General features: G+C 39.6%; 1 protein-coding gene across 4 annotated transcripts in view; it reads right to left on the reverse strand.

Moving 5' to 3' along the window:
- The window catches only part of iars1 (isoleucyl-tRNA synthetase 1), a 212,938-nt gene that overhangs the window by 134,353 nt on the left and 61,836 nt on the right, over window positions 1–16,749 (reverse strand). For all 4 annotated transcript variants that reach the window (XM_078209748.1, XM_078209749.1, XM_078209750.1 and 1 more), the window contains exons 9-13: window positions 14,891–14,951; window positions 12,757–12,852; window positions 10,374–10,496; window positions 9,902–9,993; window positions 3,831–3,929 (exon numbers count right to left, since the gene is read on the reverse strand). In XM_078209748.1, the coding sequence (XP_078065874.1) occupies window positions 3,831–3,929; window positions 9,902–9,993; window positions 10,374–10,496; window positions 12,757–12,852; window positions 14,891–14,951 (471 nt within the window). The remainder of the gene's footprint in view (window positions 1–3,830; window positions 3,930–9,901; window positions 9,994–10,373; window positions 10,497–12,756; window positions 12,853–14,890; window positions 14,952–16,749) is intronic.

Here is a 16,749-nt window from a genome sequence, read left to right on the forward strand (position 1 = left end):
GAAGTTTGGCATTAGCAATTAAAGACTATATTTTAGAACTGGACAGGGCAGATGGAATTGGAAAACGATATTTTGACCATCATAAGAGATCCTTATTTCAATAACAGATTGTAATGTGAGATTACAATACAGCCTACTGTCCATGGACAATTGTGAAAATATTGGGTACAAAGACTAAAACAAAGAAACGTCTCAAATACAAAGTGCTACTGAAATGGTTGTTGGATCCTACACACATGCACGCATGTACGCACACATATACACAAACCAGGATAAGAAGATAACAGGATCTTACTCTGGAGCATTCCTTCAAAGCAGTATCACCAAAACATATATAACTCTGTTTCTGTCTATTTACTGACTTATTTTCAGCAGATTATTATGACAAAGCAATGTGAAACATAGCCATTTTTAGTGGTAGTGTCAAGACGGCCGAAAAGCCGCAGGGTGCCTGATGATTCATAATTTCCATTAATACATGGATGAAACACAAAGCATTAATTTTAGCACAAATAGACCTAGAATTCAAAACCAGTTCCTGAAACATTGGATGAATTTAACCCAACCTCACCCCTCAAAAACAGGTGAATTTACCTTGGATGGAATGTTAAAATGTTACTCATCGGTTCCTAAGAGTCATACTGCACTTCAAACAATAACTCTTGTTTCTCTCTTCACAATTGCTGCTAGTTCTGCTGAGTTATTCCAGTACTTTTTATAAGCCCACTCACACACTGTTTTAACAAAGGCACCAGGAGTGGGCAATCATTAATCTCTCGGGAGATGGGTAAGCTTAGCTGAATGTTTTAATGAGGCTGTGTGTCTTACATTTTTTTTCCTATTTTAGATGCAACTCTGGTCAGCCGGGTTTCACAGGCCACGGGAAATCCAGCAGCTAAAAGGAGATATGAACTACTGAAGTAAAGTCGCTATAGTCCCAGATGACCATAGTGGTGATCAAGCTCCGCAATCAAAACTAAGATAACAATTCTGACTCCGACTGATTTCCAGAGGTATTTTCCCTTCCTAACTCTACATTTTCTTCACTGTATCCTTATGCACACTCCACATTGTTGTCCTCCGTCTGTTTTACTGATAATTCACAGGTCTAATATGAAGTGTGACAGTGACTACATTTGAAAAGTACTTCATTTTTATAATGTACTTCACAACCTCTGTGATCATGAAAAGCATTACATAAATGCAAGTCTTACTTTTTTTTCTCCAATTTACATAAGCACAGCAATTTACCTCAACAACCAGCCCTTAAAGAGTAGTAAAACATTCCAAGGTACTTCACAGGAGTGGAATCAACACAAACCATATAAGAATACAATAAGGCAAGACAAGTGACAAGAAATTTGGTAAAAGAGCATCTTGACAGAGGAGAGAGGGGTAGCGAGGCAGATAGGCTTAGGAAAGAAATTCCACGGCTTAAAGCACAGCTGCCAATAGATTAATTAAAGCTGGAGATGCTCAGGAGGTCAAAATTGAGGAGTGCAGGTATCTGATGGTTGTAGGGCTGGAGGAAATTACAGTAATAGGTAAATGCAAATCATTGATTTACTCATGTGCCAATTCAAAATAGAACTTTGAAGTATAGGTAAAACCAACAGAGTATAACAGTGTAGAGGAAATATAAGCAGAGAGATGGGTAAATACAGAAACCAGCAGAGAAAACCGTCTGGAAATGAGTCAGTTGTCTCAGTGGCTGGTTTAGTTTCCAGTTCAGTACTATTGCGCTTAGTTCCATTCTGTGGTCAATCATTTACTGGCTTGAATTTTTCAAGAACAATGTACATTCAGATCAGTGCCCACATTCCAAAATGCTATTCCTAACTTTTAATTATTCAGTCTTGGGATATGAGCATTGTTGATCAGGGCAACATAAGAATGTAAGAACTAGGAGCAGGAATAAGCCAACTGGCCCCTTGAGCCTGCTCCGCCATTCAATAAGATCATGGCTGATCTTTCCATGGACTCAACTCCACTTATCCACCCACTCACCATAACCCTTAATTCCTTTACTGTTCAAAAATCTATCTTTGCCTTAAAAACATTCAAAGAGGTAGCCTCAACTGCTTCACTGGACAGGGAACTCCACAGATTCACAACCCTTTGGGTGAAGAAGTTCTTCCTCAACTCAGTCCTAAATCTGCTCCCCTGTATTTTGAGGCTATGCCTCCTCATTCTAATATTTGTTGTGCACCCCTAATTGTCACAAACTTCTTGAACTGCTGCAACCCACAGTGTTATTAAGGAGGAAGTTCCAGTATTTTGACCCAGTAACAGTGAAGGAACAATAGATTTCCAAATCAAGATGGTGAGTGACTCTGTGTTCCCAACACTCTGCTGCCCTCATCTCTCCAAGTGCTGGCCGCCAACTGCCACCTTCATATGGCCTCAAAAATGCAGCGAAACCAAGCACTTAAATCTGGGAATATGTTAAGTGAGGGAGGTTTAAGGGTTGATCACTTTCTAAAATCAAGTCAAGTCTGTATTTAGTATTTAACTTAACTGTAGCAGTAAATTATACTTTCTTTTAGTCTTTGAGATGATAATCAAGTTCAATGTGTGCGCCAGCGCACGTGCACATGCACAAACGTAACAGGAGAGTTCCACAAACAAGTCTACTCTCAAGGGATTCAACATACAACCACCATCATCAATACTTCCAGCAATGCAGCCTGCTGGTCACATCTGCTTTACATCCTGACTTTGATAACACTTGTGCATCAGTTGCATATTCTTTTCAAGTGGTATTGCAACAGCCAGCAGTAGCTGACTCAGTTCACTAGAATCTCAGCTTCTACGAATACAGGAGGCTTAGCAGGCGCATGGAGAAAGTTGCACAATGATGGCAGCTGAAGATTGAATTTCATTAAAATTACAATTGAATTAAAATTTATTGAATCCATCTGTGCTTTAAAAATGACTAATATTTAAGTGCTTTGATGTAGCATATCACCTACACAATTTGAGTCATACAAGACCTAATTTCAGTATTATCTTCACCAACGGTACACTATTCTTCCCAAATCTGAATTACTTCATGGAATCAGAGAAGGGTTACAGCCTAGAAGGAAGCCATTCAGTGAAACCGACTGGTCTACACCTGCTGGGCTTATCTTTATATCATTTTTGAACAAGGGTGTAACATTTACAATTCTTTAGTTCTCCAGCATCACCTGAGTCAAAAGAAGATTAGAAAATTATGGCTAGTACCTCTGCAATTTCCACTCCAATTCCCTCCAATATCCTTGGAGGCATCTCTCCCAGTCCTGGTGTCTTATCAACTTAAGGTTGTTTATAGCAAAATGCAGTGCATTAGTTTGCGGAAAATGCTTAAATTTTAGATTTCTGGAAATGGTGCAGATAGAATGGTTTGGTGTCAAGTTTGCCATCTAAAAGTAAAACATGAAAACTGCAAAGCTAAAACGCAGGGTGAATAAAGACGATTATTTCTAATAGGATCCGAAAATGCACAGCTCCAAGTAGAACTGTATAGCGAAGGGCACTTGTGAATTAATTTTTACTGTGCTCTTTTATAGGACCTATTAACCTAAACAAAAAGAAAAACTTGGACGGGTTCATGGATGAGAGGGGTGTGAAGGGATATGGTCCAAGTGCAGGTCAGTGGGACTAGGCATAAAATGGTTCGGCACAGACAAGAAGGGCCAAAAGGCCTGTTTCTGAGCTGTAATTTTCTATGGTTCTATGGTTCTAAAACAAAGAGTATTTACAATGTGGAATCCAAGCATTAAAGTGAAAGTAGGCCATCAGTCTTAATTTAACATTGCACATTTCTATTCAATCAGCTGATACATTACCAGTAGCATTTGTCATTGTTCTCCAGTAGTTTATCCACCATATGTTCCACTCGCACAAACCAGCTTGGAACAGCTTTATAAATAAGTGGGGTGTCCGACCTGTGGAGAGACAAAAACCTGTGAAATTGCTGGAGGCAGATCTCGCAAGAGAAACACAACTAAGTTGTATGTGTACAATAGTTTAAGCTCAAGGCAATAGCTACTTGTTGGTTTAAAATTCCACATGCATCATTCTCCAATGCCTCACCCAAATAGGGCTCGTTTAGATATGAATTGCAGCAAACTGTTCAACCATGAGGAACATCACAGTAAACCCAATTCCATTCTTACCAATCATACTTTACAACCCTAGTCACTGGATAGCGAACCTGTCTGATTTTGCCTTCCCCAGCCCAGAGCTACATTGTCAATTCGAACAACTCTATCGGGACTTCAATGAGATCAATTAACTCGGCGCAAACCAGAGAAAGGACAAGGAATCCTGTTATTTATTGACCTCACTGTTTCAGCCATTGAAGGAAACCCTTTCCTTCCCACCATATTTCTCTCTCCTTCAGGAGTGCATGCCAACCCTTAAAACACTAATAACTTCCCACTCAGATTTTTCTGGTTGCTTTCAGGAAAGGAACTTTCCATTTGAACTACAGTTCTCTAATTCAACAACTTCTAATGCTAATGGGTTATCATTGATGGAATGAGCAAATATTTGTTTCTCGCACTCTTGAATTATCAAGTTTAGAAGTCACTGTTCAAGATCCATCTCCCTATTCACAGGAAAACATTTCAAAGGACAATACAGTCACAATAGCTGATCTGACCAGCATGCATTGTGAGACAAACTACAAAGCGAGAAGACTGAATAATTACATCCATTACATTGTCAGCCCCATATATTTAATGGGCAGAAGGGGGAGCCAGTGAAGCCAGCAGCGGTTCAGTAAAAGCATCCAAAAATTATAAACCTGAACCATTGCTCACACAATGCCGTAACATCCTGAGACCTTAGACCCATTTTGCCAATGCTTCACCAAAATGCTACAAAATAATTCACAACTCCATCTTCTCCCCAGGTAAGGTCAATGACAATCACAAAGGTCCCAAGTATATATCAGATTTCGCACCAAAGTCACTTAGATTCAGGAATAATGGTGGGTGAAACATCTCAGCTCAAGCTAGCTGATTGTAACAAAATAAAATCTCTGCTGTTTATTGATATATATATATAATTCTTCATTGAAACTCAGCAAAAGACTATCATTGTGTGTTAAACTGAATGAGTATTGACTGCATGGTGCAGGGCAACGACCTGCTCTCACAAATTGTTGATGAATGGCAGCATGGGGTAGAAATTCACTTTGGTTCATTTTTGGGCCCAAAAGTGAAGTTCTATCCCATGCAGCCACTTATCAGTGATATGTGGTTCCAGGTCAATGCCCCACACCATGCAGTCACTACTCATGCTCTCAAGAAGCTGGAATTCCCAGGTTCATTCAACATTAGCCTGTGTATCTCATCTGAACAATTCCAGGGACTCGTGGGCAGTGGTCAGGTCATACCTAGATCAATTTGAGCCAGTTGTGATGCCAGCACCAACTCCAAAACCGCTTGGCAGGAAAATGGGGGAGGGGCTAGATCATTCCTGTCTCTCCAAACTCAATGTCATGTTAAAGTAAAAAAGCTTAGCTGAACATTGGTGACCTCTTGCAAATTCCTTCCCCATGTCTGTGTGGGTTTCCTTCAGGTGCTCCGGTTTTCTCCCACCGTCCAAAGATGTGCTGGCTAGGTGGATTGCCCATGCTAAATTGCCCCTAGTGTACCAAGATGTGTAGGTTAGACGGGAAATGTGTGGTCTTACGGGATGGGTGGGGGAAGAGGGCCTGGGTAAGGTACTCTGTCAGAGTGTCAGTGCAGACTTGATGGACCGAATGGCCTCTTCTACACTGTAAGGATTCTATGATTTTATGAATGCTGGCTAGGTTGCAAAAAGGAACCAGGAAAAAGGAGCACCCCTGGCACAATGACTGCTCGATTTCCAAAACATTTCAGACAGGGTCACTAAATAATTCATCAGGCTCTTCTGCAAAGAGTCCATCTTTTACTTAGGTGGGATGCCTAAATATTGCCTGAGCCAGAATAGTATAGAACATATTCCTGATGTCCTTGGGAAGTGGGATCTTTTGCCACCATTTCACATCCAAGAAATGGGTGAAACAAGCATTTTAATATGATACTTGCCAGGTAATTTTAATTATTACCTCAGCTAAACAAATCCATAACATACAATTGCAAATTGAATGCAGCAGCTGAATTGATCCACAACTCAAGACAGTGTTCTGCAAGTGAAAGGATTTGAAATTGAGAATGGTGTGTCTCAGGTCATGCTAATATTGATCGGCTTAAGTATGTAGCTGGGTCATGTTGTTGACTGCACTGCTTCTGAGGTCCTTGTTTCGCCATTATGTTTGTTGCAGTATATTCAAATTCCTTTTCCAATGAAGTGCAAAGTTATTTCATAATGGGAAGACTGGAGCACAAAATGCTGTAATTTTAGGCACCAGTCACAGATTGCACCACTTCAGAAAATACTGCATTCCTATTTTTAATTAATTTTCTTTGGCACTCTACAAAAGGAGTGAAGACCAAGTGTCATCTTCAGTTGGAACAGTGATAGAGAAGAGGGATAATCAGAATAGGGCATCTATGTAATTTAATTACACAGTCTATAAAAATATACAAGCATAGAAAAAACAATGTGACGGTATTCAAATGTTCTGCTTCTATTTCATTCCCAAAAAGATTACTTCGTTAGGTGGGCCTTATGCACATCGTGTTTTTACCATATATCCCCAGCACCAAGTCAGTCTTGGCCAAATTATATCCATCTGAGTGACTCTCAGATGACACCTCGCAATGGTTCTCCTGTCAACATGAAATACTATTTGACAACTGATTTAATAAAACATGATAGAACTTCAATAGAAATAGTTCAATATCTAAATTTATTGGTAAATAAGAGCTTTAAGTTTATTATTAGTGTCAAAAGTAGACTGACGTTAACAGTGCAAAGAAGTTACTGCAAAAATTCCCTAGTTGCCACACTCCGGTGCCACTCGGGTACACCGAGCGAGAATTTAGCATGACCAATGCATCCTAACCAGCACGTCTTTCAGACTGCGGGAGGAAACCAAAGCACCCGGAGGAAACCCACGCAGACACGGGGAGAATGTGCAGGCTCTGCACAGGCAATCACCCAAGTCGAGAATCGAACCCGGGTCCCTGGTGCTGTGAGGCAGCAGTGCTAAACACTGTGCTACTGTGCCACCTGTAAAAAGAGTAAATATAGTTGATACTTTTATGACTTTTCTTACTTGCTTTCCTTGGTAGATAAGGATTTGCTTATGTGCTGTACATATTTTGAAATACAAGATTAAAACTGGAGGAGTATGATAAAGTATAATATGTGAAATAAAATTACTGTTTCTCCATCCAAACCCCACCACACCCATTGCATTTTCTTTCACTTTAGGTTTTTGTTAATTCACTTTGGCCTCAAATTTCTTTTTGCAATAACCGAAGCATAAACTGCCACAATAAGGCTCTCATCCAATTCATCACTGAAGCAATGTAAAAGGCAATTTTCAAGAGCTCCCAGGGCAATCCCTAGCAAGCTTACGTGATGTAACTTCTCAAGGAGCATTAAAGGTTATACTTATTACTAAAAGGACAAGGATCTGCTTGTCAAGAGTAAACATGAACCAGATATAAATACTTAATGATTTATTAAAAAGTATGTTGGGACACTTATATAATTGGATCAGTGCCAAAAAAAAACTTTCAATAATAATACCTCACCACTCAAAAGGCCAAAAACTGCCAAAGTTGTCAAAAACAAAATAAAACAGAAAATGCTGGAAATACTCAGCAGGTCTGACAGCACCTGTGCAAAGAGAAAGAGGATTAACATGCGTAATCTATTCAAACCCAACCACTTGCACAAGAGTTAAAAGCAGGCTCAATGTTTCAGGTTGATGAACTTTTATCACAAACAGCAACTAAAAGATCACAGACCTGAAGCATGAATTCTGTTTCACACTCATGCTCCCTGACCTGCCGAGTATTTCCAGCAATTTCCTATTTTATTTCAGATTTTCAGCAACCACAACATGTTGCTTTTGTTAAAAAAACAAATCTAGAACAAAAAATCCTAAAATTAGACTTATCAGTTAGGAGTAAAATCAGGAATCATGTTTTCCCCACACAAAAGCAAAGTGGAAAAAAGATTGTGAATTCTGGGCCAAATTAAATATTTAAAAATTTGATTATTAGATTTTTGCCACCACCACAAACTGTATTTCGCAGTCACCTTCTCTGAGCATTGAGTGTGTACTATATTATTCACAACCTTGGTGTCCTATTTGACCCTGAGCTGGGCTTCCAATTCCATACTATCTCCAGAACCAATACTGCCTATTTCCATCTCCATAACATCTCCCGATTCCAACCCTGCCTCAGCTCATATGCTGAAATCTTATCCATGCTTTTATCAACTTCAACAGCATTACCATCGCTGAATCCCACACATCAATATCCCAGGAGGTCTGACAGCACCTGTGGAGAGAGAACAGAGCTAATATTTCAAGTCTTGTTGACTCTTTGTCTGAGCTCCGACAAACAGTCATCTAGACTTGAAACATTAGCTCTGTTCTCTCTCCACAGATGCTAACAGACCTGCATAAATTTTCCAGCATTTTCTGCTTTTGTTTAAGATTCTAAGATATAGATTTCAGAAGCTAAGAAACAGGAAAGTAGATGAAATACAGATAGAAAACAGAGAGTTGGAATAAATGGGTTCTTTTCAGAGTGGAACGATGTGACTAGTGGAGTGCGACAGGGATCAGTTCTTGCCTATAATTGTTCACTCTTTACATTAATGACCTGGAGGAACAAACAGGATGTAAGGTTTCCAAATTGGCCAATGATATAAAGATTGGTGGAAGGGCAGGTTGTGATGAGGATATTTTGATGTCTCCAGCCCAGGCAACATCCTGGTAAAACTCCTCTGCACTCTTTCCAGAGCTATCACATCCACCTACAATGTGGATTCCAGAACTGCTAATACTCTAGCTGTGGCCTAGCCAACATTTTGTACAGTTCCAACATAACCTCCCTGCTCTTAGACTCTATGCCTCAGTTAATAAAGGCAAGTATATCACAAGCTTTCTTAACCACTTTATCCATCTATCCTGCTACCTTAAGGGACCAGTGTACATGCACACCAAGGTCCCACTGATCCTCGATGCTTCCCAGGGTCCTGTTGTTCATCATGTTTCCCTTGCCTTGTTTGTCCTGCCCAAGTGCATCATCTGTCACTTATCCGGACTGAATTACATTTGCCGCTGATCCGCCCATCTCTATCCTCCTGTAATCTTAGACTATCCTCTTCACTATTTACCTCCCTACCAATTTCTTAGCAATCAACCCTCCTACATTCAAGTCTAAATCATTTATATAAATCACAAAGAGCAAGGGCCCAACACCGATCTCTGTGCGACCCCACTGAACACAGGCTTCTGGTCCAAAAAACACCCCTCGACCATCACCCTCTGCTTCCTGCCACTCAGCCAAATCTGGATCCAATTTGCCAAATTTCCTTGGATTGCATGGGCTCTTACCTTCGCTATCAGCCCTCCATGTGGGACCTTATCAAAAGCCTCACCTAAGTCCAATTTGGCTACGTCAAATGTATTGCCCTCATCTACACACCTGGTCACCTCTCTGCAAAATTCAATCAAGATGGTCAGACATGATGTCCCCTTAATAAAGCTATGCTTACACCATCAAGCTTGACACCATCCAAGACAAAGCAGCCCACTTAAACAGTACCCCATCAACCACCATAAAAATTCTTCCTCTTAGGCAATCCTTCAGAATAGAGGATTACCTGCTTCTTCTCTTTTTCGGTCTTTAATGCTCTGTAATGTGCGGAAACACCAATATTCTAAATTTTCAGGAGGGGATACATGCTCCTCATTACACTTCTGAAGGCCTCACACATTTCCCAAGGCTCTTACCTCCAACAAAATGGATAATTATGCTTGTAGGTACTACTGTGTACCAGTCGGCCTATATCCTTTAGATACTTGAGGATACGCTTGTCTGCATCCTACAAATAAAAATCAGAATTCAGGTAATTTGCATGTGTTTATAACTGCTATTTTATGTTGAACCTCAAAACTTTAGGCATGTTTTTACAACAAGGCTTAATTCTAATAGAGATCTGGCTAGTTCTTGCTCCATAACCTTGGTACAGTTAATTTTAAAAAATAATTATTTCACATAATTTCTTACATACTGAATGAATCTAAGGTAAACCACTTCAGCACTTGCACTATATTAAGAACTATAAACTATTACGTTTGAACTCCAAATCTTTGGGCAGCAACCTAACATTTTTATATTCAACGATGTTACGAAAACTTAACATCCCCCTTGTCTATTCAATTGTCTCTCTACAATTGGAACACATAACAACCATCCACTAACCTTCACATACAGTCCAGCAAAGTCTGTCACTTCAGCTGTGAAACAGCCAGATGCATCAACAGGGCACACTGGTGTTGAGTCTTTCTGGATTATTCCATAATCCACACACACACGGAAATCATCCTGCGGGGCAGAAGTAAATTAAACCTCATCAGACTGTGGAGAAAGGTGGCAATTGTGGATTGTGGAGAAAGGTGACAAGGAAAACCTAGTCCACCGAAGCTATTGACATATTTGGCACAATAAATTATTTCATTTACTTTTCTTAAAACTATTTTCCTTTTACCTCAGGTAATGACAAGTCAATAAGGAATGCTTAGGGTTCAAACACCAATGCTTGAGGAACTCCTCAAATTTATCATGTTAAAAAAAGCCCTCAGCTGTGAAGCATCTGTTGTAATATAGCTTTGCAGCTCAAAATAGTACTTGTTGAAGGCACTACTTTCAGAATTTTCTGCTGGTTTGGATCATTAAGTCATTTAGCAGAATACGATAACAGCATCACATTTCATACACAAAGAACAAAAAGTCAGATACATTCAATTTGCAACTGGAAACAATTTCAAAATACATAGAAGAGATTTTATTTCAATTTCCAACTTTATCTTCCCAGAAATCCATAACTTCAAGGTTCCATAAACTAGTGAAACTATCTTGATATCAGTGCCAGGATTCAGCAATTAACTCCACTGAAAATCCCACAAAATGGCAGCTGGACTGGTTAACCATGCTAACTGGAAAGTACAAGTGCACAAAATCTTACATATGCCACAGTGGTCACAACGGTTACATTTACATTTCAATACCAATACTGTATTCGCATCCATGTCTGGAAAAGATGTTGAATCCTGCTGTGGTCAATAGCAGACAATGTAGATGGAATTGGAAAGGGCATCAGTAGGTCAGTTCTATCTGGGAAGATCAATATGGGTGTCTTCACCTCCCCCAACCAAAGGCAATGGGGGCAATTCTCCAGGGCTACTAACTGCAGGTGGGGGATCCAATGGGGCATTGAATCGGATGCGAGGGCCACAATGGGATTCTTGCTGGGCATCAAACCCATTGTGAGTCTCCTGGCCTGCCCCGCCAGCCCCAATCAAGTTCCCACCCACAACAAGCGGGAACTTGTTCAATATTCATGAGTCCTCCCGATATGCTCCTTTGCCCTTGCGGGAAGCCCATAAGACGATATGATTAAGGAGCAGAATTAGGCCACTCGGCCCATCGAGTCTACTCCGCCATTCAATCACGGCAGATATTTTTCTCATCCCCATTCTCCTGCCTTTTCCCCATAACCCTGATCCCCTTATTAATCAAGAACCTATCTAACGCTATCTTAAAGACACTCAATGACCTGGCCTCCACAGCCTTCTGCGGCAAAGAGTTTCACAGATTCACCACTCTCTGGCTGAAGAAATTCCCCCTCATCTCTATTTTAAAGGATCATCCCTTTAGTCTGAGGTTGTGCCCTCCAGTTCTAGTTTTTCCTACTAGTGGAAACATCCGCTCCACCTCCACTCCATCCAGGCCTCGCAATATCCTGTAAGTTTTAATAAGATCCCCCCCGATCATCCTTCTAAACTCTAACGAGTACAACGGGTACCAAACTGTAAAGGTCCCGATAAGCGTGGACCTGGCGCCCTGGACTCCAAGGAGTGGCAAGGAGGTAAGTACAGTGCCCATGTTCCCCTCTGCCACTGCCAGGCTGCAGAGGGAGGGTTCCATAAGAGATCTTGGGGGGGGTGGGCATGGTGATCTGGTGATTTCAAGCAACTCTCTGTTAAAAATCTTTATTATTTTTTGTGTTCTGTAAAACCTTTGAAATGGCTTGGTCACGTTAATATCCGTGCCCCCTGAACAGCTGGAAGCTTTCAAAATCACAGCAGTACTGTATAGTTGCCCCTCAGCGGTGAAGGTTTAGGGGTGCTCCCTTTGTCTGGGGGTCGCCATTTCCATGGGTGGAAGGGGGAGCCCATCACTGAAGCTCTGAACCCTTTCAAAATTTTGCCCCAATTTTGGTGAAGCCAGGCTGGCCAGAGTGTTTCCCATTGGGAATTTTTTTTCCCCAACCAACGGTGGTTGAATCACACCTGGAAAGCACTGCCACCACCAGTGGGAAACACCCTGGTTTTACCACCGGCGGCAGCACTTGGTTTTCATTCTGGAGAATCGCAGTAGGCAATATATCACGTGTTTATTCCAATTTACAAAATAAAACAAGACACAAATGAAATTAAAATGAATGAAACACAAAAGATATGGATATTTTAGTGTGATACACATTGGTGGAGAAGGTGAGGAAGAACAAGGACAGCACCATGCATCATCCCCACTAGCTAACTTAAATATGTGACCATATTTTAACTATGGAAATTGTACTTACTGCACCAAAGTATGGGGCCTGATGTACAACGCCAGTACCCTCCTCCTCTTTAACATAGTTGTCCACAAGCACAGTGAAGGCTCCGGTTTCTTTGCACTGCAAGACAGTATAATTACTAAAGACTACGTTTATATTCCTTGTAGAATTACTTCATGAATCACCACTTCTAGATTCAATAAAATTATGATTAAGAAAAATTAAGACAGCTCACAATCATTAAAGTTTTGCAAGGTGTACAAAAACATTTTTTAAAAAGTGACCATAATTACCATTTGATTTTTTTTTAATAGTTAGAACATTCAGCTCAAGTTGATAGTATTGACTGCCAACACCATTCAGTACCAAGTTTGGAGCTCAAAATCAAATTCATTATAAATATATCCACCGAATTAATGCAGTAGCACCCCTAATTATTGCAGGTAGTTCCAATTGCTGTAATTGGGTACTGCAGGTAGTTCCAATGTGTTGTCCATTTCAATGTAATTATTAAACTACATATTAAATCTTAAAGTGGTATTAAAACCTGTAGAATGACAACAGTTCCAATACAGTTGTTTTGGCATCATATAGTTAAACCATTTTCAACTTGGGCTATTTACCACAATTATTAAAGACTTTCACGCCTTTTTAAAAAAAAATACAAAACTTTACCTGAAAAATGATTTAATAAACACAATGGACAAATCAATTGTTTTCCCAAGCTGTGGAAAGTTTGGGGTTTAATCAATAGCAAAACTTGACTCAACACTTTTACGATAAATTGATTAATTACATAATAAATATCAGTCTCAATTATGAAATCCAAATGGTGCAAAGTTTAGCAAACACAGTTAAAACATCAAAGATACATTTACAGATTTTAATCCTTTGGAGTTGTTCAGCTAATACCATGCTAAACAAGAACCATATGTAAGTGAGACCTGCAGAAATCTGTGCACAATTTAGTTAAAAAGGATAGCGACAGTGTAACAGCATGCAATGTCCACACTACCATTAAAATTTGTTAGTGGTCATTTAGCATCTTTATGAACTGCTGTGAGAATGGTTCAAAACTCGATCAATGAAACTGTCAGGAAAATATTGGTGACATGAGGCTAGGGGAGAAAAAACCAGAGGGCATGGGTTAAGGGTGAAAGGAGAAAAATTTAAAGGGAATATTAGGGAGGGCTTCTTCACACAGAGAGTGGTGGAATGAGCTACTGGATAAAGTGGTAAATGCGGGGTCACTTTTAACATTTAAGAAAAACTTGGACGGGTTCATGGATGAGAGGGGTGTGGAGGGATATGGTCCAAGTGCAGGTCAGTGGGACTAGGCAAAAAATGGTTCGGCACAGACAAGAAGGGCCAAAAGGCCTATTTCTGAGCTGTAATTTTCTATAGTTAATTTTCTATGAAAATATCAGGGAAATCCAAGAAATTGGAATATTTTCTGCTGGTTACAAATGTTAAAAACTGTGGGAAATTGTAAGTTGATTAAGACAGGGACAGGGTAGCTGTGTTAATGGAACTAGTACCTATGATATGTTCATGAGCTTAGCAACACTGCAAACAGTTGTTTATCCAAGGCAAGTTAGGAACAATGAATGGATTTGAATGAATTGTTCAGGGTTCAAAGGAAGAGATGCAACATATGAAGAAAGGTTCATAAAGCAAGTGTATTTTGCCTTTACACTCCATGAGGAAATGAAGGTAATTAAGTTTGAATTTAGGTCCGATAAGGGAAGATCAAAAGGAAAACTGTATTTGAGGAGATGATTAAACCTATGCAGAGAGCTGATTTTAGACCCGTCAACAATTGGAACAGCTGTTTACCCCCTCCCAACCAAAAGCTACTTAATGACACCTCTTATCTAAAAATGAAAGCAGTGGCATCTTTCAAAATTCTTATGATTAATATCTGCAAATCAGCAGCTACTCTTCCAATCTTACAGTTTATGTTATTGTACTGCAACATCAATATGTTTAGCTATAATTCACAGTGGAGCAAGTGTAGCATTCTACTTTTGTAAATATACCATTACTGATGCCGAGTTAGCAATCTATAATCTTACTAATAAGATGGTGCAGCATACTGTGTGCAGTTCAATACTCAGCAGGGACACTCAAGTGCAGTTGGAAGTACTCTCCATCTTACCTTTAAGAAATAATCAAACAATGGCCTGTACTTCTTGCCTTTGAGAGCAGAGCCTTGGAATCTTCACATAAAGAAAACACAATTAATTTGACTTAATTTAACTGATGACAGAAGATTGTTCTCAGCACAAAACTAGGAGCCTTCGAGACCATGCAACAAAATAAATCAGAATTATTACATGTACCAAGGCATCCCTATCAGCAAAGACACTTTAACCAGAAAAAGAAACACAAGAACAAGATAAGAAAATGCAATTGAAAAAGACAGAACAATGACCATGCAAAGTCATTTACATTCTCCAAATAAAAATTTGAAGTAAAAATCAGTTGCATTTTTTAGCTAATCATGTTTAATCAATATTAAAAGTGCAGTGACATCAATTTTGGAACACTGGACTTCGGTGCAGAATAGACCATTTCGTGAATAAGTGAGTTTTTTTATTTATTCACAATGTGTGGCCATTGCCTGCAAGGCCAGCATTTATTGCCCATCCACATTGTACAGAAGGTGATAGGAAGCCATCTTCTTGAATTGCTCCAGTCTGTTGTAGCAGTTTTGAAACAATGGTGTGGCTTGCCATGCCAATTTAAAGGGAAATTCCAAATCAGCTACATTACTGTGGGTATGGTGTCTTCTTTAAATATATAAAAGGGAAGAGAGGGGCCAGAGTGAGAGTGGGCCTCTTGGAGACTAAGACTGGCAAAGTAATGGTGGGGAACCAGGAAATGTTAGGCAAGTTAAATAAATACTTTAAGTGAGTCTTCATGGTGGAAGACACTAATAACAAAGGCAAAAGGGGTTGAGGCGAATAAACATAATAATCACTGGAGAAAAAGGATTACGGAAACTAATGGGGACAATGGCCAGTAAATCACCAGGGCCTGGTGAGTTGCATCTTAGGATATTAAAGTGGCTACAAAAATAGTGGACATATTCGTAGCAATCTTCCAAGAATCGTTAAATTCCAGAAACTTCTGAGAGGATTGGAAAACTGCCAATGTATTCAAAAAGAGAGGGAGGCAAAAACAGGTAACTATAGGTCAGTTAGCTTAACTTCAGTCATTGGGAAAGTATTAAGAATCCATTATAAAGAATGTAAAAACAAAGCATTTAGAAATACGTAATATAATCAAGAGCAGCATGGCTTTATGAAGGGGAAATCATGCCTGACAAATTTATTAGGATTCTTTGAGGAAGTAATGAGCAAGATAGATAAAGGAAAACCAGTAGATGTAATAGATTTGGATTTCCAAAAAGCGTTCGATATGGTACCGCATAAAAGGCTACTTAATAAGACAAGAGCTCATGGTGTTGGGGGGGTCATATGGTGAGCATAGATGGAGGATTGACCAACTAATAGAAGAAAAAGAGTTGGTTTAAGAGGGGCATTTTCAGGATGGCAACCTGTGACTAGTGGAGTGCCACAGGGATCAATGCTGGTGCCACAATTATTTACAATATATATTAATAACGTGGTTGAGGGAAGTGAATGTTCTATTGTCAAGTTTGCGGATGACACAAAAGTTGTGAAGCTAAGTAGTGAGGATGACATGAGTTTACAGAGATATATAGACAGGTTAAGAAAGTGGGTAAAATCTTGGCAGATGGAATATAATGTCAGAAAATGTGAAGTTACGCATTTTGTTCGAAGAATAAAGAAGCTGAATATTACTTAAATTAAAAAAGACTGTAGATAGCTGCAGCAAAAAGGGATTTGGGGATCCTGTGCATAAATCACAAAAAGCGAGTGTCTTACACAGTGCAAGTTCAGCAGGTCAGAGGGAATGCAAATGAAATGTTGGCCTTTATTTCAAAGGGAATGGAGTATAAAAATAAGCAAATCTTGCCTAAACTGTGTA

This window comes from Mustelus asterias, chromosome 3 (assembly GCF_964213995.1).
Source record: "Mustelus asterias chromosome 3, sMusAst1.hap1.1, whole genome shotgun sequence".
In the NCBI taxonomy this organism is placed as follows: Eukaryota; Metazoa; Chordata; class Chondrichthyes; order Carcharhiniformes; family Triakidae; genus Mustelus; species Mustelus asterias.